Consider the following 25,875-nt stretch of genomic DNA (forward strand, 5'->3'; position numbering starts at 1 on the left):
AGGGGTCTCCATTTAGTTCAAAGTGCTGCTGCCACACTTTAAACATGAAGGAGAAAATTTGACATTACACCCATTTGCAGACCTCAACTTTATCTAAATTCTGGGTCTTTTAGTGAAGCTTAGGGCTAGTGGCCAGTGATCACCTTAATATTTCTTCTGTTTTTCTTGTTGCTTAATGCTGACAAATTATACTGTATTTGTTATCTTTCTGATGCCTGATTCTGTTTTTTTTTTTTCCTCTTCATTTGAGGTGCGGCTTCATCCAGAGATGGGTGTGATGTCTTTTTCTGAAACCCTCCTGCCCTGCGCACCGCCAATATATACAGTGGGGCAAAAAAGTATTTAGTAAGTTCCTGATCATGGAAGTTCTCCTACTAGAGGTCTGTAATTTTCAACATAGGTACACTTCAATTATGAGAGACAAAATGCTGGCCAAACACGGCCCGCAGACTCCATATTAGCAGCCCTGCCCGAGATTCACTTCAAATACACCTCACTGGGACTCAGAGTTCATGTAATAGCTCTGGCACGGGTTCAAAGGGTACTGACCTTGGCCTGCTTTTTCAGGGTCAAATCAGGAAAGTCTGAATGAGTGAACACCTCCCTCCACTTGGCTGCTTCAGCAGGACCTGTTTGTTGGTGCTTCAGATGTTTTTTTTTTTTTTTTGGCAAATAATGCATACAAACACGCAACATGTAAATATGATATTTAAAACCAGGATAACACATAAAAGCATAAATGCTTATTTCCAATGTGGTTCTTGACTCAGGACTGATTTCTTGCTGAATTTTGTGAATAAAGCCCAGTCTACGTGGTGCAGCTTTTTGTAGATGTTGTGTTGTACAGCAACTGAATGTGTCGTGAAAAGAAGACGAAAATGATTGAAAAAGCGAAAAAACAGATGAGAGGAGAAAGTTAGGGAAGATTTGAAGGAAAAAAGGACCGCCTGTGTGAAGAAAATGGATCAGAACCAGAATAAATATTTGTGGATTTGTACGGAAGCGCATTGCATTCACTTGAGTATTTTTTTCAGTAAATGCAATGCGCTTCCGTAGATTTGTGACAAGATGTTTGAAACTGAATCCTTGTAAAAACAAAACAAAACAAAAAAAACCTGAACTGCTGCTGTCAGTCACATCAAACACTCGATCTGTATTGGCTGTTTCTGCCATCAGTCATCGGGTGGGCGGGGTTAGTGACATTCCTCCTGTTAGTGGAAAAAAAGAGAAAGTTCCAAGATGGCGGCGTGGACCAGCCTGTCCTGAAAACAATAGAAGCAGCTCAGACGGTCGCATTTCAGTCCGTTGTCACTGACGGAACAGAGTTCGGGTCCGAACCGAGAAGAGACTATCCAGGACGAAACGTCCGGAGGAGCGGTGCTGAAATCCGGGCGTCATGCTTTCTTTAAGCAGCTGGCACGGTGTTAGCAGCTAACGGCTCTGAGGGTGATCAGCTGTTGATGCTTCAGCGACACCGTGAGTTAATTTAAACCAGAAAACACACCGATACGAAAACATTTATTCATTCAGAGCCGAGCGGGTCTGTGGTGTGAGTTTTATCCAGCCAACTGACTGTGTTCAATTCGACTGTTTGAAAGTTTGTGATGTGTTAGCCAGGTAGCTGCTAATGGCTAACAGCTTGCTACTACGATCAGCAAAATAAAGTTTTTTAGGGAAGTTTTTGAGCTTTTCGGCTTCTCGCGGAACTTTTGTCAGGAGCGATTCGGTGTCAGTCACGCTGAAAGTCCAGCTGTGCCAGCTGGCGGTGGTGGCAGAGGGACAGTTTGTGAGGAATTTTCGGTGCTGGAACTTTGGTTTTTGTGAGTGGAGGAATGTGCTAAGTTAGCCGTATTGCTAACTCACAGCTTCATTGATTGTCAGTCAAATCTGGAAAAGGATTAAAGTTTGTCTTTCGGCTTTGGGGCCCATGTTCGGAGTCCCGGAGCTGGTGTGAAGGGTGCATCGTTTGAAATCAGCGTGTGTGTAAAGGTTGTTTTTGTCTCCGGCAGTGACCCACTGTGACTGAAGGCCATTAGCAAGACAAAGGTCGCCTCCTCCATGGATACAGCAGCGGGACCAGCGTCTCTGTAAGGACCCAGAACCACGTCCACACCGAATTCGGTTGCGAGCCGTTATTGATGATGGCGGATTTTGTCACGCCGCGGCACAGCGCGGTGATGGAGCGGCTGCGGCGGAGGATCGAGCTCTTCAAGCAACATCACAACAGCTGCGAGAGCCGGTACGAGAACGCGGCGCTGGAGCGCCTGGAGCTAGAGAGGCAGCAGACCTTCGCTTTGCATCAGCGCTGTCTGCAGGCCAAAGCCAAGCGCTCCAACAAGCACCGACAGCCCCAGTCCAGCGGAGAACAGACCGGCCCGAGAGCGCCGGGCGGCGGCAGCGGCGGCGCTGAGCCCGGAGAGAGCGGCAGTGTGGCGGCGGAGCAGAGCCGCAACAGCACGCTGATCGCGGTGAGTGCAGACAAGAGAGCTTCAAACTCGCTCCCGTCAAACACAAAAAAACACCACCGCGAAAACGCATAAAAATCTGTAAAAACAACTTTCACTGTTCACAGTAGGTGTTATCCATCTGGATTCCACCAACTTGTGAGCCGACTGTGTTTCTGTGACCCTTCACATTCTTTGAAGTCATGCAGTCATCAAATGCTGCCTTAGATATTCCCAAGAAATGCAAAGTTGAGATGACGTCTTTTTCACCGACTGGGTGGGGGACATTGTTGTAACCAACATAAATCCATAAAACCCGAGGCTCATCTCCACATTCCACCGCATGAAGCTTGTGAGAGTTTATGACTACCCCTGGACTGGACTCCAGACTGACGCAGGTTACTTCTCCAGCAAAGACTGGTATTTATTTTTTTCAGCTGGGTGGACAAGGACAATTCAGATTGTCTTATCAAAGTACACAAACAATGAGCAGGATTTGAACTCAGCTCTACAGATTGACAGGCCAGCTCCTTATTCAGTGAGTGACCTGCTGTTCTGTAACCAGCAGATACATACTTGACTTAAACAGAACAATGAAAAGGCCTCATTTATGTCTAATAAAATGTATAATTTATTAAAGCAAGAATAACAAAACATTGTTGTGGTAGCCATGTGCTGGATCACACATGATGTTACCAAAAAAAAACAGTGCTTTCAATAAATATGCCATTTCAGTTTATTTCATTTATATAGCACCAAATCACAACAAAGCTGCCTCATTGCACTTTGCATGAGTAAGGTCTAACATTATCAATCCCTAGAACAAGAATACAGGAGACGGTATTAAGAAAAATACTCCCTCTGATGATGTTGAGGAAGAAACCTCAAGCAGACCAGACTCAGATGGGTGACCCACTGCTTAGGCCATTCTAACAGTTACAAGGATTTTACAAAGCTGAAGAAAAGGGAAACAGAAAACTAGAATAACATCAAAAACAAAGTCCATTATTGAGATGACCACGCAAGCAATTGCGCCGCAGGCAGAGAGTTATCCAGCACCCTGGGATGCAGGGTCAGCACTCATCCATCATGTCATCAGTTGGCTCGTCCTCCTGGTAGAATATATTCCAAAAGCGGTGTGTTGTTTGTTTATTTTAATCCATAGAACATGCTCTTAAGTGTTGACAGTGGTGCATCACATTCACACACTGATGTGTGCAAGGTGCTGAGCTGCATACCCATAGAAATTTGGACATTTACTTTAATTGATGTAGTGAGGATGATACATGTGCTGTTGGTTTGTTTTCCCCATCCGCAAATTATGTCCACAGAGTTGGGGAGATAAATCCTACAACCCCTGGCAAAAATTATGGAATCACCGGCCTCGGAGGATGTTCATTCAGCTGTTTAATTTTGTAGAAAAAAAGCAGATCACAGACATGACACAAAACTAAAGTCATTTCAAATGGCAACTTTCTGGCTTTAAGAAACACTATAAGAAATCATGAAAAAAATTTGTGGCAGTCAGTAACGGTTACTTTTTTAGACCAAGTAGAGGGAAAAAAATATGGAATCACTCAATTCTGAGGAAAAAAATTAGGGAATCATGAAAAACGAAAGAACGCTCCAACACATCACTAGTATTTTGTTGCACCACCTCTGGCTTTTATAACAGCTTGCAGTCTCTGAGGCATGGACTTAATGAGTGACAAACAGTACTCTTCATCAATCTGGCTCCAACTTTCTCTGATTGCTGTTGCCAGGTCAGCTTTGCAGGTTGGAGCCTTGTCATGGACCATTTTCTTCAACTTCCACCAGAGTTTCAATTGGATTAAGATCAGGACTATTTGCAGGCCATGACATTGACCCTATGTGTCTTTTTGCAAGGAATGTTTTCACAGTTTTTGCTCTGACAAGATGCATTATCATCTTGAAAAATGATTTCATCATCCCCAAACATCCTTTCAATTGATGGGATAAGAAAAGTGTCCAAAATATCAACGTAAACTTGTGCATTTATTGATGATGTAATGACAGCCATCTCCCCAGTGCCTTTACCTGACATGCAGCCCCATATCATCAATGACTGTGGAAATTTACATGTTCTCTTCAGGTAGTCATCTTTATAAATCTCATTGGAACGGCACCAAACAAAAGGTCCAGCATCATCACCTTGCCCAATGCAGATTCGAGATTCATCACTGAATATGACTTTCATCCAGTCATCTACAGTCCACAATTGCTTTTCCTTAGCCCATTGTAACCTTGTTTTTTTCTGTTTAGGTGTTAATGATGGCTTTTGTTTAGCTTTTCTGTATGTAAATCCCATTTCCTTTAGGCGGTTTCTTACAGTTCAGTCACAGACGTTGACTCCTCCCATTCATTCCTCATTTGTTTTGTTGTGCATTTTTGATTTTTGAGACATACTGCTTTAAGTTTTCTGTCTTGACGCTTTGATGTCTTCCTTGGTCTACCAGTATGTTTGCCTTTAACAACCTTCCCATGTTGTTTGTATTTGGTCCAGAGTTTAGACACAGCTGACTGTGAACAACCAATATTTTTTGCAACATTGCATGATGATTTACCCTCTTAAGAGTTTGATAATCCTCTCCTTTGTTTCAATTGACATCTCTCGTGTTGGAGCCATGATTCATGTCAGTCCACTTGGTGCAACAGCTCTCCAAGGTGTGATCACTCCTTTTTAGATGCAGACTAACGAGGAGATCTGATTTGATGCAGGTGTTAGTTTTGGGGATGAAAATTTACAGGGTGATTCCATAATTTATTCCTCAGAATTGAGTGAGTCCATATTTTTTTCCCTCTGCTTGGTCTAAAAAATTAACCGTTACTGACTGCCACAATTATTTTTCCTGATTTCTTATAGTGTTTCTTAAAGCCAGAAAGTTGCCATTTGAAATGACTTTAGTTTTGTGTCATGTCTGTGATCTGCTTTTTTTCTACAAATTTAAACAACTGAATGAACATCCTCCGAGGCCGGTGATTCCATAATTATTGCCAGGGCTTGTATGACCTGCGAGCCCAGTGGTGGGGATGGACCTGTTGTCTGCCTGGGTGGTTGCTAGCCAGGACCCAAGGCAGTTATGCGGTGTCCTGGATGCAGCAACGCACAGTACCAGCACTTGATGGGACTTCAGTCACGGTGCCACTTCTTTAACCTGTAGGTCATCCCTTCCCCCATTGTATCAGAATGGAATGCGCCTTGCTGTTCAGACTTCACAGAGGATAGTTAAATATTACAGTTCCCAAATACAGTGTTAAATGGTAGACAGCTGGCACATAATGCTTTGTAAAAACCTTGACGATAGCCACATTATGTCCGCAAAGATCGCAGTCACAAAAACTGCCCAACATTGACAATCAGTTGGAATATTTATGTTAATATGATGGTATTAATCTTTGTTTCTGTATGTGCCTCTAGTTGCAGGAGACGGTGAAAAGGAAGTTGGAAAGTGCTGGTTCCCCACTTGACAGAGATCAAGTCAATGGTTTCAGTGATGGCTTCCCTCCAAACCAGAAGGTCTGTCTGGACAATGGTGCAACCAATGGCTCCCCACTTGATTCGAAGCTCGGGGTTAGTGACGCTGTCGCATCTAACGGGACTCACGGGCCAGCAGGAGAGTCAGCAGATGGTGGAGAACAGGTTCCAGAGTTCCGCCTGAAGGAGATGAAGCAGGAGCCAGATGATATCTTGCCCTGCATGCTGCCCTCAGGAGGTGGCAACAGTAATAGCTTGTTCCCTGACCTCAACCTGAATGAGCAGGAGTGGACAGAGTTGATGGAGGAATTAAATCGCTCTGTGGCCTATGAGGATATACAGGACATTCTCAATGATGGCTTTGAAGACCGAAAAGATCCCACTGATCTGACACCGAGTTCTGGTGGTGCTGGCACAGTGGGAGGTGCAGCAGGAGGTGGGGGAAGCCAGTCCTCCCAGGGTCTGTTGCCTCCAGATTTGGCCAGTGTCAAGACGGAGTTCTCTCCAGCTTCAGTGACATTTGAGCAAGACTCTCACACTGGATCTCCCCATGTCAGGCCAACTTCTTCTGGGCCTCCCCCACACCCCACTAGTTCTCCCCTTGCCATTGCCTCTGTCTCTTCTGCCCTACCACCTTCCCAACCTGGTCCAACCCCCAGGCAACTCCAACCCCCTCCCAACCATCTTCTACCTCCAGGACCCCCTGTGTCAAAAGATCTCTCCCCAGCCCAGCAGCTGCAGCAGCTGGCTGCCCAGCAGCAGAGGGCTCAGCACCTCCATAGCCATCTTCATCACAAACAGCAGCAGCCAGGGGCCAAGTTTCATGGTCAAGGGCCTCATACTCACCCCCCTCCTTGGACCCCATCTACCAACCCTTCCCAGGGTCCACTGGGTGGTGCTTTTGGTATAGACAAGCCCACAAGCCCATCTCTGTACCCACAGGACTTCAACCCTAATGCCTCGAAACAGTTGCTAATGTCTAACCAGCCCAGCAAGGGCTCACCAAAGGCAGCGGCCGGTGGCTACATGCAGGGGCCCTCTGGACATCCCAGTATGCTGGGTCATCAAGCCTCAGGGCCGCCTCTCAGCCACCCACGGACACCAGGGGCCCAGGGCCCTGCTGCTGTGTTGAACTACAACAACACAAAACCTCTGTCACATTTTGAGGCAGGTGGACCGGGGCCTGGACCACCACGACCCCCCAACACTCAGAGCCAAAGGGCAGCTTTGCTATCGCTGCTCAGACAGCAGCAGATCAAGCAGAACAACAGCATCAGCTTCCGTCCACACATACCACACACACAGGTAAGAATGCATTGTGACATCACTGATGTTTTCAGACCTCAGGTTAGCTGCTTTTACTCTACAAAATGAATAACTGCTTCCCCACACCCCCACTTCACAACAATAATAATAATAATAATAAAACACTTCGTTGTAATGCCTCTTAGAAATGTGTTGATAACAAACAGAGAAAATTTTACTTCCAAGTTATAACTAACCTCACAACCAATATTTACTAACTTATACCACTGGGGTAATTCTACAGTAACACAATTACAGTTGGAGTATTTTTTTTCTTTTTTTATGTTGATCTTAAATATGGCCACATTTTGCTATAATTGTAATTACTGTAGGATTGCTCACCAGTATTCTTAAAAAGAAGCAAAGCAAGTAAATGTGTGTCATATGGTCCTTAATCCTGTAAACCTGACAGAACCACCTCTGTGCTGATGTGATGGATACTAAAAAAAAAAATCAGCAAAATGTTATCTCTAACCTACCACCTTAACTGAGGTCTCGAAATCTACTCTTTAAACAATAAATAAAACAATTGGAATGTCATCCTGTGATATGTGAGCTGGGCAGAGGGTCCAAAGGAGGTTACCAGACACAGAATTATTTTTCTTGTTGAAGTGGTGGGTGTCACAAATAGTCATATGGACAATTGTGACCTGGAAGCAGTGATGCAAAGGCATTATGACAGAACCTGGTGCTCATTAGTTATAAAACACACTCATACATACTCAAACTTTTATTTTACATAATAAACAATGCAGATAAACACTCAGGCTGTTGGAAATGGTGTCATTCAGTTTCAGTCTCTGGGGGGTTTACAGCAACCATGTCTGCATGGGATTCCTCAGTGCACTTCGGTTTCCTACAGTCATTGACCAAGGCAGTGTGTGAAGACCTGTAGTTGAAATGAATGAATGATTATTAATATGTTGGGTGCAGGGTTCTAGCAAGAAATGTTTCAGTACCGGGTAAATTATGTCATCACGGCTCACCGCTGGGGGTCCAGGGGCGGAGCCCCCTTAAGCTATAGGGTTTTAGGCCTCTAAAACTATCAGCAAGCCCAATTTTAACTCATTTTGAGTGGTATTAGATAGGGATGGGACCGATCCAATCCCGGATCAGTATCGGATTCCGATACAACGTAATTCACATATTGGAAAATACTGATTACTACATACTAAATACTGACATTTTCCAATACCGGAGAAGAGCCACTGTGAATCCTCTCGACTGCTGTTGTTTGCTCTCTGCTTGTTTACTGTTGAGCGGGAGGAGGGGAGGGAAAGTTTTTGAAGCCGGGTTGTTTGAGAGAGCTCTCTTCCACAGTGTTCTAGCTGCAGTTAGCGGCAAATTTCTGCTCTACTCATGGATTCAAATTGTCTGTCGAGTCGAGTTCAGTTTTTCCGAAGAAATAACTGAGTTGTTGCTGAAAATGTGTGCTAAAAACTTAGACACTTCACTGTCCGAGGCTGGGAAACTCCAGCTCAGCATGCAGCTGAGGACAGCGAACAGAAATTCTCTCCGCTGAAAGAAAAAAGTCTCCATTAAAATCCTGCCCGTGAGCGTCGTTGATGATACATTTATTTTACAGTTGAAAGGCTTCATGTTTCCCAAAATTTCGAAGTTTGTGCAGCACAAACAGCGAGAGAGGAAGAAAAAGAGAGAGAGCTGGAGGAAGAGAGAAAGCGAGCAAGAGACAAGCAGGGAGAGAGAGTGTTGTCTTTTCTCTTTAAGTCTATAAAAATAAGGCTATAAAAGTCTGTAAAAAATAAAAGTACTTAATTCTTTCACCAAAACATCACATCTCAGTTTTCATCTTTGATACACCTTCTGGCAAATTGTAGCTCAACTTTCAGGTCTCCTTTTTAAGAAAATCCTAATAAAATCAACAATAATGATAATAATAATATTAAAGCAAACAGAGCTCTGGTATCTGATCGGAAAGTATCGGTATTGGCAGATATCCAAATTTAGGTATCGGGGTTGGCTCGGAAGTGAGAAATTGTGCATCAGTGCATCTCTAGTTTTAGATACATTGAAAGCAAGAATAATAGACAAAAATTACATTTATGTTTTTAGTATTTGTAATACCAAAGTTCTTTTTTAAATGTTTCTGTCAAAGTCTTAGTTAAAATAAATAACATTGAAAAGGTCATAAATAACACTGAAAAGGTTAAAAACATTAATATAGCATTTGCTGTCTTGTTCAAAAATTACACACAATTCCTTTTAATCCAATGAAGCAGGCAGATTTTCTGCCATGACAGGTTTTTTTTTTTCTTCCTCAACATTTTTGAGTGGGATTGCATTACTTTATATACACACACACACACATGTAGGTAGGTATGTTGCTATGTATGTATGTCCACTAATAAACCCTGATTTCTCCCTCCCTCCCCCTCGCTGTTTTTCCTCTAAGCATCTCCACTCTGAACTGCCTTTACGCAGCGCTGTGAATCACTGAACACTTGACTGCTGATCTCCAAAGAAAATGAGAAATAGATTTCTTATTCTTTAAGTATTTGGTTGAAATTGCAAAATAAAGCAAATGTACGACTGTAAGTTTGAAATACGATTGAATTGTTACATTTTTCTGCAACATTTCAGTTCATTTTTTGAAAAATCCGTGCTGGGCGGGACAGCCAATTTGAACCAGAGAGGCGGGCGGAAATTTGCAGTGCTGGGCGGAGCTGCCCGGTGCCACCCACCATAACTAGAACCTTGGTTGGGTGAGAAGAGCACTTGCCTTCAGCAGGAACACAATCCAATCTGTTTCCACAGTTGAGCTTTTTTTTGTCTCTGTTGTGATTGTTTTGTGGCATCTCAGCTGATTACAGACTGACTGTTACCCGACCTGACCTGTTTCCTGATTGTATCCACGTACTGGCAAACGATTCCAGTGTCATTTTGGTTTTGCTATACCCTATTTGGTTTTGAGATCAAGAGCTGACTATGAGAAGCTAGTTTAAAATGTCTGGAGATTCTCAGTCATCCAGGTCCTGGTATCTGTCAGGTTTACTGGACTTTATCATCAGAATCTCAGTTCTTATTTCCCTGTGTTGAAATCTACAAGTTAAACTATGTATAAGCCTTTCTATTTTATCAGTGTTTAATTCAAATTCAAATGTATTAATTTATATAGCGCCAATTCACGATGAAATCGTCTCAAGGCGTGTCACACAACATAATAAAAACAGAAAAAAACTGAATTAAAAACTTAAAAATGCAATAAAAAGACAAAACCCTAAAAGAATACAAGAATAGAAGCACATCATAACACTAATGATAAAACAAGGAAAACAAATGAGTCTTTAAACGTGATTTAAAAGTTTCCACAGTATCCGACTGCCGTATGTGTGCCGGGAGATTGTTCCACAGAGCTGGCGCACGGTAGGAGAAAGCTCTGTGACCGGCAGACTTTTTATTCACCCCGTGAACACATAAAAGTCCTGCACCAGAGCTCGAGCTGGTACATAGGAGCTTACCAGGTCAATCAGATAGGGAGGTGCAATCCATGAACAATTTTATAAACTAATAACAGTACCTTTGAAATCCGATCTTGCAGTGACTGTGAGCCAGTGCAGGAATGCCAAAACGGGGGTGATGTGGTCGAATTTTCTGCTTTGTGTCAAAAGTCTGGCAGCAGCATTTTGAACCAGTTGAAGACCCCTAATCCTGGACTGCGGTAAACCAGAAAATAGAGCATTACAATAGTCCAATCTAAAGGAGACAAATGCATGAATCGAAGTCTCAGCCTCAGCCATAGACAAGATGGGATGAATCTTTGTTAGATTTCACAAATGGAAGAAAGCAGTCCTCGTAATGTCTAATGTGGAGGTCAAAAGACAACATAGGATCAAAAATTACCCCAAGATTCCTCACTTTATCCGTATGATGTATAACACACAAACCTAAGATAAGCGCTAGCTGATCAAATTGATGCAGATACCTCGCTGGGCCAAGAACCATCACTTCAGTCTTATCAAAATTTAAAAGTAGGAAGTTACTAGACATCCAACTTCTCACTGATGCAAGGCAATCTTCCAAAGATTTTATATGAATGAGATTACCAGCAGTTATCAGCATGTACAAATGGGTGTCGTCAGCATAGCAATGAAAGGCGACCCCAAAACGCTGCAATATATTACCAAGGGGTGCTACATAAAGGGAAAAAAGCAGGGGGCCTAAAACGGATCCCTGCAGAACCCCAAACTTCATATCCCTAAGATCAGAAGAAGTGCCATTGCACAACACACAGTAAGAACGACTAGACAGGTATGACGTCAACCATGCAAGGGCAGGTCCCGTAATCCCAAACTGATTCTCTAGTCTGTTGAGTAAAATATGATGATCCACAGTATCAAACGCAGCACTAAGATCCAGCACCAAGACTGTAGTGGTATCCGAGTCCATTGCTTGCAAAATTTTATTCACAGCTTTAGTAAGTGCTGTCTCTGTGGAGTGATATTTTCTAAAAGCAGACTGCAATGGCTCAAAGATTATTCTCAGTGAGATAGTCCATGAGCTGTCGCTAAACCACTTTTTCCAGGATTTTAGAACAAAATGATAGATTTGATATCGGTCTATAATTTTTCAGTACACAAGGGTCGAGATTGGATTTCTTAAGCAATGGTTTAATCACTGCAGACTTGAAACATTTAGGAACAGATCCAGAACTTAATGAGAGATTTATAATTTCCAGCACAGTTGGCTCAAGAATGGGCCACAGGTCCTTAAACAGTTTTGTTGGTATAGGATCAAATAAGCAGGTTGTGCTTTTTGTAGACGTCACAAGCTTCGTCAGTGCGCCTAGATACCATCAAAATCTGTAAATCTGGGTAACGCCTCAGTGGGACCATCCACCTCCATAGCAGTATGCGGTGGTTGGACCAAGGCTTGCTGAGATATGCTCAACCTAATATTCTCAATTTTCTTCTCGAAATAGTCCAAGAAGTCCTGTGCTGAAAAGGGAGAGTGAATAACAGGTGGCCGTCCATGAATGAGAAAAGCTACAGTTTCAAACAAAAACTTTAAGTTAGCTTGTTTTTATTGATCATATCAGAATAATTGGCCCGCTTTGTAGCCAGGAGTGCATGCTTATAATCTAAGATAACATCACGCCATGCAAGGTAGAACACCTCTAATTTGGAACTACGCCATTTCCGTTCCATACCTCTAGCCTTCTGCCTAAGGTCACGCAAGTAACCATTGAACCAAGGTGACTGTGCCTTGGGAAGGCGTCGAGTAGAGTAACTTTATTGATCCCCAGGGGGAAATTAAGGTGTCAAGTAGCTTACACAATACACATAATGCCCACATGGACATTTCAAGACACACATATACACAACAAGCATTAACACAGGTCAAAGTCAAGGTGAGAAAAAAAAAAAAAGCAATTTTGCAAAAACATATCCTGTGAGTTGAGGTAGACAAGAGATTAACATGACCAAGAAGCAATGAGTGTTGATAGATAAGTCTATGATCTAGTATTGTGATGTAGAAGTTAGAAGACCTAAGACATAAATAGTATTCAACAAAGAACAAAAATCCTGGTAAGGTGCATGAAGACATTCAGCAAAAAGTTAGTGATCAAAAAGCAGTGTTAAGTGTACTAAGCAATGATAGGAGTGAAGATTTCTCAATCGTCACAACTTCACAGTCCAGTAAAAAGTGTACTGCACAGTCCACACGCACACACACACGCACGCCTAGAGGTATCCCGGGACTGGGCCAGCTCAGGCATCTCACAGTCTTTGTTTGTGATAAGCAAGGAAGAAGTATGTCCAGTGTTCATGAGAGTTCCATAGTGCAGTGATTATCCTAGATAGTGCAGTGCAACCGTCCCTGGTGGTGAAAAATAGTGGGGTAAAAACTGTTCTAGTGTCTTGTAGTGAAAACAGCATCCTTGAATAACTGGAAGACATGGGGTCTTAGGCAGTCCAGTCCCCAATGATGATGTCCTTCTTAGTGTCGTTCTGTGTGTTGTTAAACAGTTGAATGGCCCATGGGACAAAGGACCTTAGTAGCCTGTCTGTTCTGCAGGAGAGGCCACGGAGTCTGTGGCTAAACAGACTCAGCTCGTGAGTGAAGATGGTGTGAAGGGGTGTTTCTGATTGTCCATTATAGAGTCCAGTCTGTTCAGGGTTCTGTTCTCAGCTGTTGAAGTGAGAGTCTCAAGCTCCATGCCCACCACCGAACCTGCCTTCCTCACCAGTCTGTCCAGACGTCCAGCGTCTCTCTTCCTAATGCTACCACCCCAGCACGCCACAGCATAGAAGAGCACGCTGGCCATGACAGACTGGTAGAACATCAGCAGGAGTCGGTTGCAGACATTGAAGGACCTCAGCCTTCTGAGGAAGTGGCCTTAAAAGAGGAGGTGCAACCTTATCCAGTGCACCCTTGAGCGCTGAATTCAAGCCATCCGCAAGACTATCCATTGATTGAACATTCTCCAGCCCTGAAGCCAAAATTTCAGGCAGTCTAGCTTCGAGTTCAGTCATAGTTGAGGGTTTAATGCGTCGCCGCAGAAGTAGACAAGGCTTTCGCTCCACTAAACGTGGCACGTAAATGTAAACCTAATAAATGAGTGGTCAGAGACCACTGAGGCAAGAGGCAAAATGTCGATGTTCGTGACAGCAAGGTCACGCGCGAGAACCAAATCAAGGGTATTTCCACTAATGTGCGTCCAGTCCTTAATGCATTGCTGGAATCTGAACGCATCCACAAGTTCCATAAATGATTTGCAAAGGGGATCAGAGGGCTTATTTATATGAATGTTAGTCACCAATAATCAAAATGTTGTCCGCACTAGCTGACAGGCTAGAGATGAACACACCAAATTCATCTAAGAATTCAGAATATGGGCCAGGAGGCCTATAAACAGTGACAAAATAACATGACTGATTTCCATACTTCTGACCATATTACGTAGCATCATGGGCAGAGCGGAGAGTCAGATGCTCAAACTAATTATATTTATGACCCCCAACAGTCAATAAGATACACCGAGATTTATAAATAAAAGCAACACCCCCGCCTTGCTTCGCACCACGAGACACGTGACCAAATGTATTCGCCGGTGGGCAGGCCTCATTCAGAGGAAGAACAGCTGTGGGTTTGAGCCAGGTTTCACATAACCCAATCATGTCCAAGTGATGATCCATAATTAGATCGTTAATCAACAGGGATTTCGAGGACAGTGATCTGATGTTAATGAGACCCAAACTGAAGACTTCCATGGGGCTTACAGACTGACATCTTTGAATAGGCCTGAGTATCTTAAAATCCACTCCACGTTTTCCATCCATCACCCGGAGAGTGTCAAACTGTTGTCGTCACATCAGGACTACAAGTCTCAGAAGCTGCAGCACACTGACGCGAGCACCGATGCGCTCAGCTGACCAGATAACCGGCACAGAAGACCCAGTCCGCTGGAATACAAACTTTCTCTGGGAGCCTCTGTGGACCCAACAAGGTCAGCGGAGCAAACCAAGCTCTCTGATGGCGAGAATGTCCTGAGGGACGTTGTTCAGGCTCTGTAGCTCAGTTGCAGAGTGTTGGACAATGAAAGTGTTTGGGTTTGGAAGGTTGGTGAAGAATTCATTTTATTTATATTGTCAGATCCTGGCCACTTTATTAGGTACACCTTGCTAGTAACGGTGTCACTGACCAAACGGCCACACGTAAAAATCTGTCCCCCCGGCCTTGAGTGCGCATGTCATTTCAGAGCGTCAGCAGCGATTCACCAATTATCATCTAGTTTCTGCTTCAAATTGTGCTCCAGTCATCATCTATCTCAGCGACAGATATCTGAAGCTTTTGTACAACAATCATTTCCACATAAATTCATAATAAAAGACGGGGGAGGTCATCTTCGAGGCATTTTCGTCCACACATCTGCTGCTCACTGGGTATCTTTTTTTTTTTTTTTTGGGGACCATTCTCTGTAAACTCTAGAGATGGTTTTGCGTGAAAATCCCAGTAGATCAGCAGTTTCTGAAATACTCAGACCAGCCCGTCTGGCACTAACAACCATGCCACGTTGAAAGTCACTTAAATCCCCCCCTCGATTCTGATGCTCAGTTTCAACTTCAGCAAGTCGTCTTCACTACGTCTAGATGCCTAAATGCATTAAATTCCTGCCATGTGATTGGCTGACTAGCTGTTTGTGTTAGCAAGCAACTGAACCAGTGGCCGCTGAGTGCAAGTTATGTTCTTGATTTTTACTTACTGCATGAGCAAATATGATGGTGACATTGGCAATGGGAAAAAGTCCCTCAATGGAGGGGTGGGGGGCAGAGTAAGTGGGGGATCTCTGGTGTTGTTGATGTGTCTTGCTGTGGACGGAAAGAAGCTGTTTCTGTGTCTTGAGGTTTTTGGTCCTGATGGACCTCAGCTTCTTGCCAGAGAGGAGGGTGACAAAAAGTTTGTGTCCTGGGTGAGAGGGATCGGCCACTATCTTCCTTGCTCGCCTCAGGGCCCTGGATGTGTACAGGTCCTGTAGGAATGGCAGACTGCAGTCGATCGTTTACTCTGCTGCGTGGGTGATACGCTGCAATCTGCTCCTGTCCTGTCCTTAGCAGTGGCAGCAGCGTACCAGATGGTGATGGAAGAGGAGATGATGGACTCACTGATGGCAGTGTAGAAGATCACCATCATTGATTTTGGCAGGTTGAACTTCCTTAGTTGCCTCGGAAAGTACATCCTCTGCCATCACCCAGGACCTCATGGGTGATGGTGATACCCACAGTGGCGGTTCTACATTGAATTACTCCACGGGCAAGACCCCCTCCCCACCACCCCAAAAAAGCCAAAATTTTGTATAAACAGCCATTTTTTTATTATTGCAATTGAAATTGACATCAAAAGACCATAGGCTACAATATAACTCTAATACAAAACATCCATGAATTGCAAAATTGAAGACAAAAAATCAGAGATTTCTGATTGTCCACAAATCCGGATCTGGATCACCTCCAAAATTCAGTGGAGTCTTTCATGCTCTAATATGTATGTGTGGTGCAAATTTTGTTGAGAATCTGTGAAGTAGTTTTGACGTAATCCTTCAAAACCTATAAAGTAAAATTTTGATGCAGAATCTGGATCCGGATCACCTCCAGAATTTAATGGACTCTTCCATGGCCTAATATCCATCTGTAATCCATCTGTAGTTTAATCAAAATCCATGCAGTAGCTCTGACACAATCCTGCTAACAGACAGGCAGACAGACAGACAAATAAATAAACCCTGGTGATTTTATTATGTCCTTGGCAGATGTAATTAAAGACGCCCTTAAATGTCTGTCATTAGACAGACTGTCTGTCTTTCAGGGAGGAACAGTTAGCTCTTTTATTAAGGTGCATATTTGACTCAACATTTAGCTTGATTCTTGTAAATATTAGGCTAAATGTGTAAATACTTTACATTAACTAATCTGCAAAATGTTTTGGTCTGACAAATTTGATCATGTAGTATTTGCCTTTTTTTCTCCCTAATTTTTGGTCTCTGTGAATCAAAAGAAAATCTAAACTGAAATGTTACTAGCATTCCCCTGCCAATGAAATCAAATGTGATTCTTTTTTCATCCGTTTAAAAAAAAAAACAGTTAATTATTAAGATGAGCCTCATTTTAAATTTTTTTATTTTGTCAGTGCACATGACAAAAAAGAGAGCTGCTGAAAAATTATTGTAAAACTTTGGGATACTTTTTATTGTATTTTGATTTATCGCCCCCCAGGCCCTGCTGGGACCTTTTTAAAGGATTTTACAGACCTTTTAACATCCATAATTCGATTTGTAAAGGGTTTTAATTATGGGGGATTTTAATTTGCACATTGACAATGACACATCAAGTCATGCTGTAGAACTTTTATCAGTGACTGAGACATTTAATTTTAAACAGCATGTGTCAGGCCCCACCCATAGTAAAGGCCATACTTTGGATCTGGTCTTCACATTGGGTCTGCATGTTACTGATGTGTGCGTAGAGGATGTTCTGTTGAGCGACCACTCCTGTGTTCTCTTTGACTTGAGGGTGCCGTCTCAGCCAAGGCCTGTGCTCTCCAAGGTAGAAAGGAGGATTATCACAGGGGCAACATCCACACATTTTTGTGATAAGTTTGATCCTCTTCTTTTTAGTGAATGCACTGAAATTGATGGCCTTGTGGACAGCTTTAACGGTCACTGTGCAACTATCTTGGATCAAGTTGCACCACTTAAATCTAAGAATGCATCTCGTGAAAAGTTCTGCCCCTGGATTAATGATGCGATCATGAATCTAAGGAGATCTTGTCATCAAATTGAACGCTTGTGGAAATCTACAAAATTGGAGGTCCACAGCCTGCATTTGAGAGACCTAATTGCCTCCCTAAATAAGATGTTAGAAGAGGCCAGGGCAAACTACTTCAATCTGCTGATTTCCTCTAATAGAGGAAATCCCAAGGTGCTCTTTGAAACTATTAGCTCTATTGTGGCACCTGCTACTTATGTCACTCCTGTTCACTATAAAACTACTAGTGATGAGTTTCTGACTTTCTTTATTGATAAGGTCAGGGCTATAAAAGATAGACTGCCACAGTCAGTGCCACCTTGTCAAGGCCCCCAGCATATGGGACCACCCCCTCAATGCTGGGCATCATTTGCTCCTGTTACACAGGAGGACATTTTATCCATTATCAGCAAAATGAAACCATCTTCTAGTACACTAGATGTTCTTCCTTTTAGACTTTTCATGAATGTATTTGATTCTATTGGACCATGTGTTGCCAAAATGTTTAATATGTCCCTGTCGACTGGTGTTTTCCCCAGTTCTTTTAAGCATGCTGTTGTGCAGCCACAGCTTAAGAAAGCTGGACTGGACCCTACAGATCTGAAGCACTTTAGGCCAATATCAAAAACCCCCTTCCTGGCTAAAGTCCTGGAAAAATTGTTCTGTGCCCAACTAACTTTCTTTTTGCAGACTAACAACATTTATGACACTTTTCAATCTGGGTACCGTGAGTTTCACTCCACTGAAATGGCTCTATTGAAAGTGTCGAGTGACATTATGATGGCCGCTGACACTGGCAAATGCACTGTCTTGGTTTTGTTGGATTTGTCATCTGCATTTGACACAGTTGACCATGGCATCCTGATCAGGAGACTACAGGATCTGGTGGGGATGTCGGGTCCTGTATTAGAGTGGTTTAGCTCCTACCTGGTTGGTAGAACCTTTAGTGTGTCTGTTGATAATGTGATGTCTGAGTCTGCTGACCTTTTGTGGGGTGTGCCGCAGGGCTCGGTTCTGGGACCTATTTTATTTCTTTTGTATATCATCCCTCTCGGCAAGTTGATCCAGCAGTTTTGTGACGTATCCTATCATCTCTATGCTGATGACCTGCAGCTGTACTGCTCCTTTAAAACAACTGAGACCCAGAAACTCAATTCTTTAACCAATTGTCTCACCAAAGTTAAGGAATGGCTCAGTGAAAACAGCTTGCAGCTGAACTCTGATAAGACTGAAACATTGATTGTTGCTCCGGAGAGTGCCGTGCCTGCTATCAGGCTGCACCTTGGTGAACTGAATAGTTCAGTTAAGGGCAGCCTGCGCAATCTTGGCATTATCTTGGATAAAGGGATGTCTCTGGAACATCATACGAAACAGTTAGTTAGGAATTGTTTTTTCCAGATCCGGAATATCTCTAAACTTCGAAAAATGGTGTCTTTTGAAGAGTTAGAGATGATTGTACATGCTTTTATATCTTCGCGACTGGATTACTGTAACAGCCTGTTCACGTGTCTTAATAAGAAAGAACTGGCTCATTTGCAGGTTGTGCAAAACTCCGCTGCACGGCTTCTGACCTGCACCCACAGGAGAGCCCATATTAGCCCAGTACTCAAGTCCCTGCATTGGCTCCCTGTCTCGTTTAGGACAAATTATAAAATCCTGGTGCTTACATTTAGAGCTCTGCATGGGCAGGCTCCGGAATACATCAAGGAACTGATCCAACCGTATGTGTCCACCAGGGGCCTGAGGTCCTCCAACCTGAACCTGCTGATGGTTCCCCGTACCTGTTTTAAAACTCGAGGGGACAGATCTTTTAAAGCCGTGGCGCCGCGCCTTTGGAATGAGCTTCCCTGCTCCCTTCGCGCGATAGACTCTGTCGATGTTTTTAAAAAGCAACTTAAGACTCACCTTTTTAAAATTGCATTTTAGCTTGATTTTCTTTTAAATGTTTGTATGTGTTATTTTGTATTTATTGATTTTATCATGTGAAGCACTTTGTGACCCTGGTCTGTGAAAAGTGCTATATAAATAAAGTTTACTTACTTACTTACTTAAAAATTGGATAACACACTCTCTTTGAAAATCGCAGGTGATCAGTTTTATTTTATTTTATTTTTTTTACCACCGTTATCAGTTATGCATTTATAAAGGTGAAAAGTGTTTACACCATTGTCTTATCTATATCTGTTGTCAACCATCAGTCATATTGACTATGGCGTAGCACCGAAAGGATCATCTTGTTTGACTTTATAGATCAATCTTAGATTTACATCCTCTGACATTTCTGACTTAAGCCCCTTTCACACCAGGCCTGTGTAGAGTTGCGTTGTGCTGCGTATCTATTACACAGAAATGGCCCGCCTTTTCTTCTGCGGTTTTGAAGCTTCACTGCCAGCAAAGTTCAGCAGCGTCCAACAGGATGAATGAAATCTAGCAATGCAGGTATGTACTGATAGAAAACCTAAAAGGATTTTTCACCAGACTGGCGTAGGGTAGCATACAACTGTGGAGGCATGGTGTACAGGCATGTTTTTTTTTTTGTTTGTTTTTTTTTTTTTTTTTAGTGTTCATGCCCCCCCGTGTCATGAAAAAAAATGCCTTCCCAGGCAGCCCGCACCAAAAACTGCTGCTGTATATGACTGTAGCAGAAGGATTCCACAGTCACCAGTCTATGAAGCTCCTGAAGTTCATGAACAATGCAACCTTTAATGACTTCATCTCTGATGGTGACGAGTCTGCCTACAGATGGGGGATCAATCACCTGGTGACCTGGTGCAGAAGGAACAATCTGGAGCCCTCAAGACAGTGGCGACTGAGAAGTTACACAGGGTGATGGGGGTGGCTGGGACTGGGTTTTTTCTGAATTCAACAACCACCTCCACTGTCTTGAGGGCTCCAGATTGTTCCTTCTGCACCAGGTCACCAGGTGATTGATCCCCCATCTGTAGGCAGACTCGTCACCATCAGAGATGAAGTCATTAAAGGTTGCATTGTTCATTAACTTCAGGAGCTTCATAGACTGGTGACTGGAAGCACAGCTGTTGGTGTACAGGGAGAAGAGTAGAGAAGAAAGGACAGTCTTGGGGTGGGGGATCTGGTGCTGATAGGCGACGTGTCAGAGACGTGCCCTCCCAGCTTCATATGGTGCCTCCTGTTAGACATGTCAGAGCACAAACAAAGCATGAAGTCAAAAGAATTGTCTGTAGACCTCAGACAGGATTGTCTGGAGACACAAATCTGGGGAAGGGTACAGAAACATTTCTGCTGAGTGAATGGGGGAGAAGGACCTTAGTCAGGCAGGTGACCAAGAACCTGATGGTCACTGTGTCAGAGCTCCAGCATTCCTCTGTGGATAGAGGAGAACCTTCCAGAGGGACAACCATCTCTGCAGCAATCCACCAATCAGGCCTGTATGGTAGAGTGGTCAGACGGAAGCCATTCCTTAGTAAAAGGCACATGGCAGCCCACCTGGAGTTTGCCAAAAGGCACCTGAAGGACTCTCAGATCAGGACAAACATGATGAGACAAAGATTGAACTCTTTGGCGTCATGTTTGGAGGAAACCAGGCACCGTCCCTACAGTGAAGCACGGTGATGGCAGCATCATGCTGTGGGGATGTTTCTCAGCAGCAGGAATTGGGAGACTAGTCATGATTGAGGGAAAGATGAATGCAGCAATGTACAAAGGCATCCTGGATGAAAACCTGCTCCAGAGCGCTCTTGACCTCAGACTGGGGTGACAGTTCATCTTTCAGCAGGACAATGACCGTAAGCACACAGCCAAGATATCAAAGGAGTGGCTTTAGGACAACCCTGTGAATGTCCTTGAGTGTCCCAACCAGAGCCCAGACCTGAATCCGATTGAACATATCTCTGGACAGATCTGAAAGTGGCTGTGCACCAACGCTCCCCATCCAACCTGATGAAGCTTGAGAGGTGCTGCAAAGAGGAATGGACCAAGTTGTCCAAAGATAGGCGCACCAAGCTTGTGGAATCATATTCAAGAAGACTTGAGGCTGGAGTTGCTGCCAAAGGTGCATCAACAAAGTATTGAGCAAAGACTGTGAATACTTATGGACATGTGATTTCTTAGATTTATTTTTAATAAATTTGCAGGAATTTCAAAAACCTTTTTTCACATTGTCATTATGGGGTATTCTGTGTAGAGTTTTGGGGCAAAAATTAATTTACTCCATTTTTGAGGCTGTAGCATAACAAAATGTGTAAAAAGTGAAGCGCTATGAATACTTTCTGGTCGTATCCTATAGTCCAGTGTCTGTAGTACCATGACAGTTGTAAAGACGGCGAGATCGAGTCCCACTCAAATAGTCTGTGACTATGTTGATGCCAGATGAGTCATGGAGGCAGATTTTCCACATCTCACCTCAACCCAGATGCATCTCCATCGTCTCCCCATGATGGTTCCTTAACCAGCAAAGTGATTTCAAAAGTTCCAGTGTAGATTTTATGCATCTCAGTTGAAGTACTGACTTTTTTAAAGTGCTGTTGGCATGTTTTTGTGCTGGTTTTGTGGCACTAATCAGCCTATACAAATACAGAACATCACACTTCTAAGGCGAGTTTATTTAGTAAAAGCACACACTGGCTGGTTAACCTAACATTAACTCCAGTCGTAACACTGATCTCAAACAGGTTTGAAGAAGTTTGTGTGCACACGTTCTATAATGTCCAGCGTTTGATCATCCCTTTGCTTGATAACCCTACCAGCTCATCTGATAACTTATCCTGGATGTGTTTCACAATAAAAGCATGTTGTCAGACCAGCAGCACGCAGAACACAGCACAGAGGTTTATTGTGAAAAGGAAATCAGGCTCACAGGGATAAGCTCATATTACAAAATTAAAAGGCTGCATCTCACATTCAGTTATAGGGCAGCACAGTCTCATTTGAACCCCTGCGAGATCTCACAGGACTTGACCCCTTCTGGGGACAGCTTTCCATTGCGCAACACAAACACAGCATCACTTTACGTGGAAAAATGGTGTACTGTTTTGTTTTTGGCTGCAATCACTGAAGCAGTCATGAAAAGTGCAGGTTTTTTTTCCAGTTCCCAGTGGAGAAGGGAAGACAAGGCAAATGGGAGAGGTCGTGTCAGAAAGTGTTAGCCTACACAGCTAACCAGAGTAGCTGCTGCACAACTGCCTCGAGACGTTTGAGTTCCAGCTCTTAAAAAAACTGCAACACGTCCACTTTAGACTGCATCGCCACTTTGTATTGTCACTTTGTTTGCTGTGTAATTTGCCCTAAATGTCAGAGAAAGTGCTGTGTTTCTGATGGGGACAGATGAGGGCTGTCTGCGGATGTAGGATTATTGCGTCATATGTGTCCTATTTTAACCCTTTCGCACCCACCCTCAAATGAGACCCAATGTCCAATAAATGACATACAAAATTCCAGTCTTACTTTCGTTCTCTCTTTTGGTAGTCCATCATGTAAGACTGACTTTCATTGCACTCTTATTTCACAGAACGCCGTTCTACTACGATTTCTCACAAGGCTCCTTTTTCTCTTAATTTTTCCCTGCTAAACCTTAAAGAGCATATGTCTATGTAATACTTACCCTTTTATGTTAAACTGACCTTTTATGGTCTTCTGAAACAGTTGATATATTTTATAACTTAAAACCGGGAGTGATGCTAACGCATTAGCATGTCTATGGCAATTTCAATGTTAACGTTAGCATTAGAGTCAAATGCATTACAAATAGGCAGTTGATATTTTGCCGTATACGGCAAACAAGCACCTAGCGATATTTGACCTGATCTCCTCGCTGATTGGCTAGTTCAAATGACATCATCGTAGAGTTTATTTCAACATGGCGGCACCCTCGGCAAAGTTGAACTAGACGATATTCCCATACGCAGCACCGGCAAATGGTGGGTTGGATTGTTTTGCCGCCCCTCTAAATTTATTCACGCCGGAACAGCCGCGGTCAGGCAGGAACTTAAAGGTGATCGGAGTTTAAGATCTCCTTATTTCACATTCATGATAGTAGCTCGATATTGGTGATTTTCATTATTGAAAATTGGCATATTTTACCATTCACTAATTTCATGGGTGGACTGATCGAAGGTTTTCCAGACATGACACTGACATAGAAAAAAACAGGATAAACATACGTGCCGACGTGGACTTCTGTATTTTTGTTTTTATTCTGTCTTGAATTTGCAACTTTTGGAAATCACAAATGTAAGATTATTTCTGTTTACCAAGGCATTTTGAATGTTTTATCATGTTAGCTACACAAAATGAGGCCACTTAAGGCCAAATTAAAAAAATAAATTGTTTATAATCTCCGCCCTACTCAGAAAATGACCAAGACTGCAAAAATTATTTCCACCACGTGGCGAAAAGCGCCAGTGGAAATCATTTTCGCCACACAATGGAAGTAATTTCGGGAAAGGCTATGCCACGTTTTTGAGCTGCGTTTAGCTTCCGAGAATCCCTCTGGTATAAAGTGCTGGTGGAAATCATTTCGGGCATGGTGGAAGTAATTTTCACCACACAGTGGAAATAATTTTGGGCACGGCTATGCCACGTTTTTGAGCTGCTTTTAGCATCCGAGAATCCCTCCGGCAGTAGGTGATTTTCTGTTCCGATTGAAATGACTTTATGGCACCCAAAACGGCATTTAAAGATGAAAAATTAGCACCAACACTCAATGCCGAGAGCGTCGCTGCCATGTTGAAATACCCTCTACGATGACATCATTTGAACTTGCCAATCAGAGATCCGGTCAAATATCGCTAGGTGCGTGTATAAGAATTTGGGTTTCAGCTTTTTTTGTGTGTGTGTGTTTCACCACTTTCTTCCCTGTGCCTTGCCTCAAGTCTGTTTTATAAAGTGCAGACCTGGCAACCTGCCCGAAAACGAAAGTAATGGGCCTGTCACACCTTGATGATTTAGCCAGCGTCTGCCGACAGCCCCATTTCCACCTAGTGGTCCAGGTTGGTATGTTATGGGTTGGAACAAACAGAGTAAACAGAGTACCAAACAGAGTAATTCACGATTTTTTTTATTTTATTTTTGTCTTGGTGGATTATGGGATTTATTTTTGTCACGTGCAGAATGCTGAAGACTCGAATGATGTCTGTGATAAAGCTGATGTGAATGAATGAGGCGCTGTGAGTCTTTCAACTTTTAAATTCAGTTAATAGTCGTGTTGTGGCACAAAGAGCCGGCATTCTCTGGATCAAGCTGAGAAGCAGACAAAACACAGAGGGACTTCTTTAAAAATGCTATGTTTCTTCAGCCACTACAAGGAACTAAAGTATTTTCATGTGGGTAAGTTTTCATCAGGCTGTGATGATGATTCAGACTGAAACGAACATGTCAGATTAAGACTTTATATTTACTCTGTGTGTGATTGGTTTTAATATTTGCAACAGTCAGAAATGTTCACATGAGGACAACAGCTTTCAGCCAATGGACAGCATCACTGGATGGAGTTTGACTTATGAGTAACTTACAAGTAATGTGTGTCAACAGTCACATAACGTATGCCCCACTTATATGGGACATATGAGTCATACACTAGCATACTTTAAAATGTTGTGCATGCCCAAAATGTTTTGCTGGTTTTATGCTGTATACCAGTGTGCTTCAACATGCTCTTAACTTATACAAAACTTACCTATAACTGTTAGATATACGCCAGCGTATTCGGTGTATTTTTCATACTGTGGCGAACATAGGCTAAATCGTCAGTGTGCGACAGGGCTATAAGGAGCCGCGGCCTCTGCCAGAACTGCAAGAAACAGTGCTTTGGCTTCATGTATTTAACTTTTAGTTTCAATATCTTAATTTATTTTTTCTTGTATGAAGAACCATAAAAATCCAACCTTTAATCATGTGTTGAAAACTTAATAAATAAAAAAAGTGTGGCAGTTTTGCACCCCCCGCCCCCGTATCACCACAATGAGAAACATCAGATTGATTATTATTTATCATGTAGTATGGATTTATTTATTTTATTCTGATTCATGATGGTATTACATACTATTTTTTTTCTCAGCATTTGAGATATCGCAGTGACATAATGTGAATGCCTCTTTAATCAGAAAAAAGTTAAATCATCAAAGTGGCATGAAGTGTCCATAAAATGTAGAAACTCAAACTTTTTACAACAGCCATCTGGGATAGTTTGTACTAAATTCCACTTATTGTTTTTTGCTGATCTGTGCATTCAGTTAATTTTATTTATCCAGTGGTAATTCGTAAGTACCTACAAACTGCACATCTTCAGTGACGAAAGGACGGATTGATGAGTATGTTTATAGGGCATCTTGGAGACTGTGGCATTAACAAAACGGGAGGCAGGTGGAGAAGGATTGATTGGTGTGGAAAGACT

At 42.9% G+C, this 25,875-nt stretch overlaps 1 protein-coding gene across 1 annotated transcript in view; it reads left to right on the forward strand.

Moving 5' to 3' along the window:
* The first annotated feature begins 1,252 nt into the window (after positions 1-1,252).
* The window catches only part of maml1 (mastermind-like transcriptional coactivator 1), a 43,872-nt gene continuing 19,249 nt past the window's right edge, over positions 1,253-25,875 (forward strand). Inside the window, exons 1-3 of the mRNA XM_034182274.1 lie at positions 1,253-1,476; positions 2,010-2,468; positions 5,884-7,245. Coding sequence (XP_034038165.1) covers positions 2,139-2,468; positions 5,884-7,245 — 1,692 coding nt within the window. The 5' untranslated portion in view covers positions 1,253-1,476; positions 2,010-2,138. The remainder of the gene's footprint in view (positions 1,477-2,009; positions 2,469-5,883; positions 7,246-25,875) is intronic.

This window comes from Thalassophryne amazonica, chromosome 11 (assembly GCF_902500255.1).
Source record: "Thalassophryne amazonica chromosome 11, fThaAma1.1, whole genome shotgun sequence".
Classification (NCBI taxonomy): domain Eukaryota; kingdom Metazoa; phylum Chordata; class Actinopteri; order Batrachoidiformes; family Batrachoididae; genus Thalassophryne; species Thalassophryne amazonica.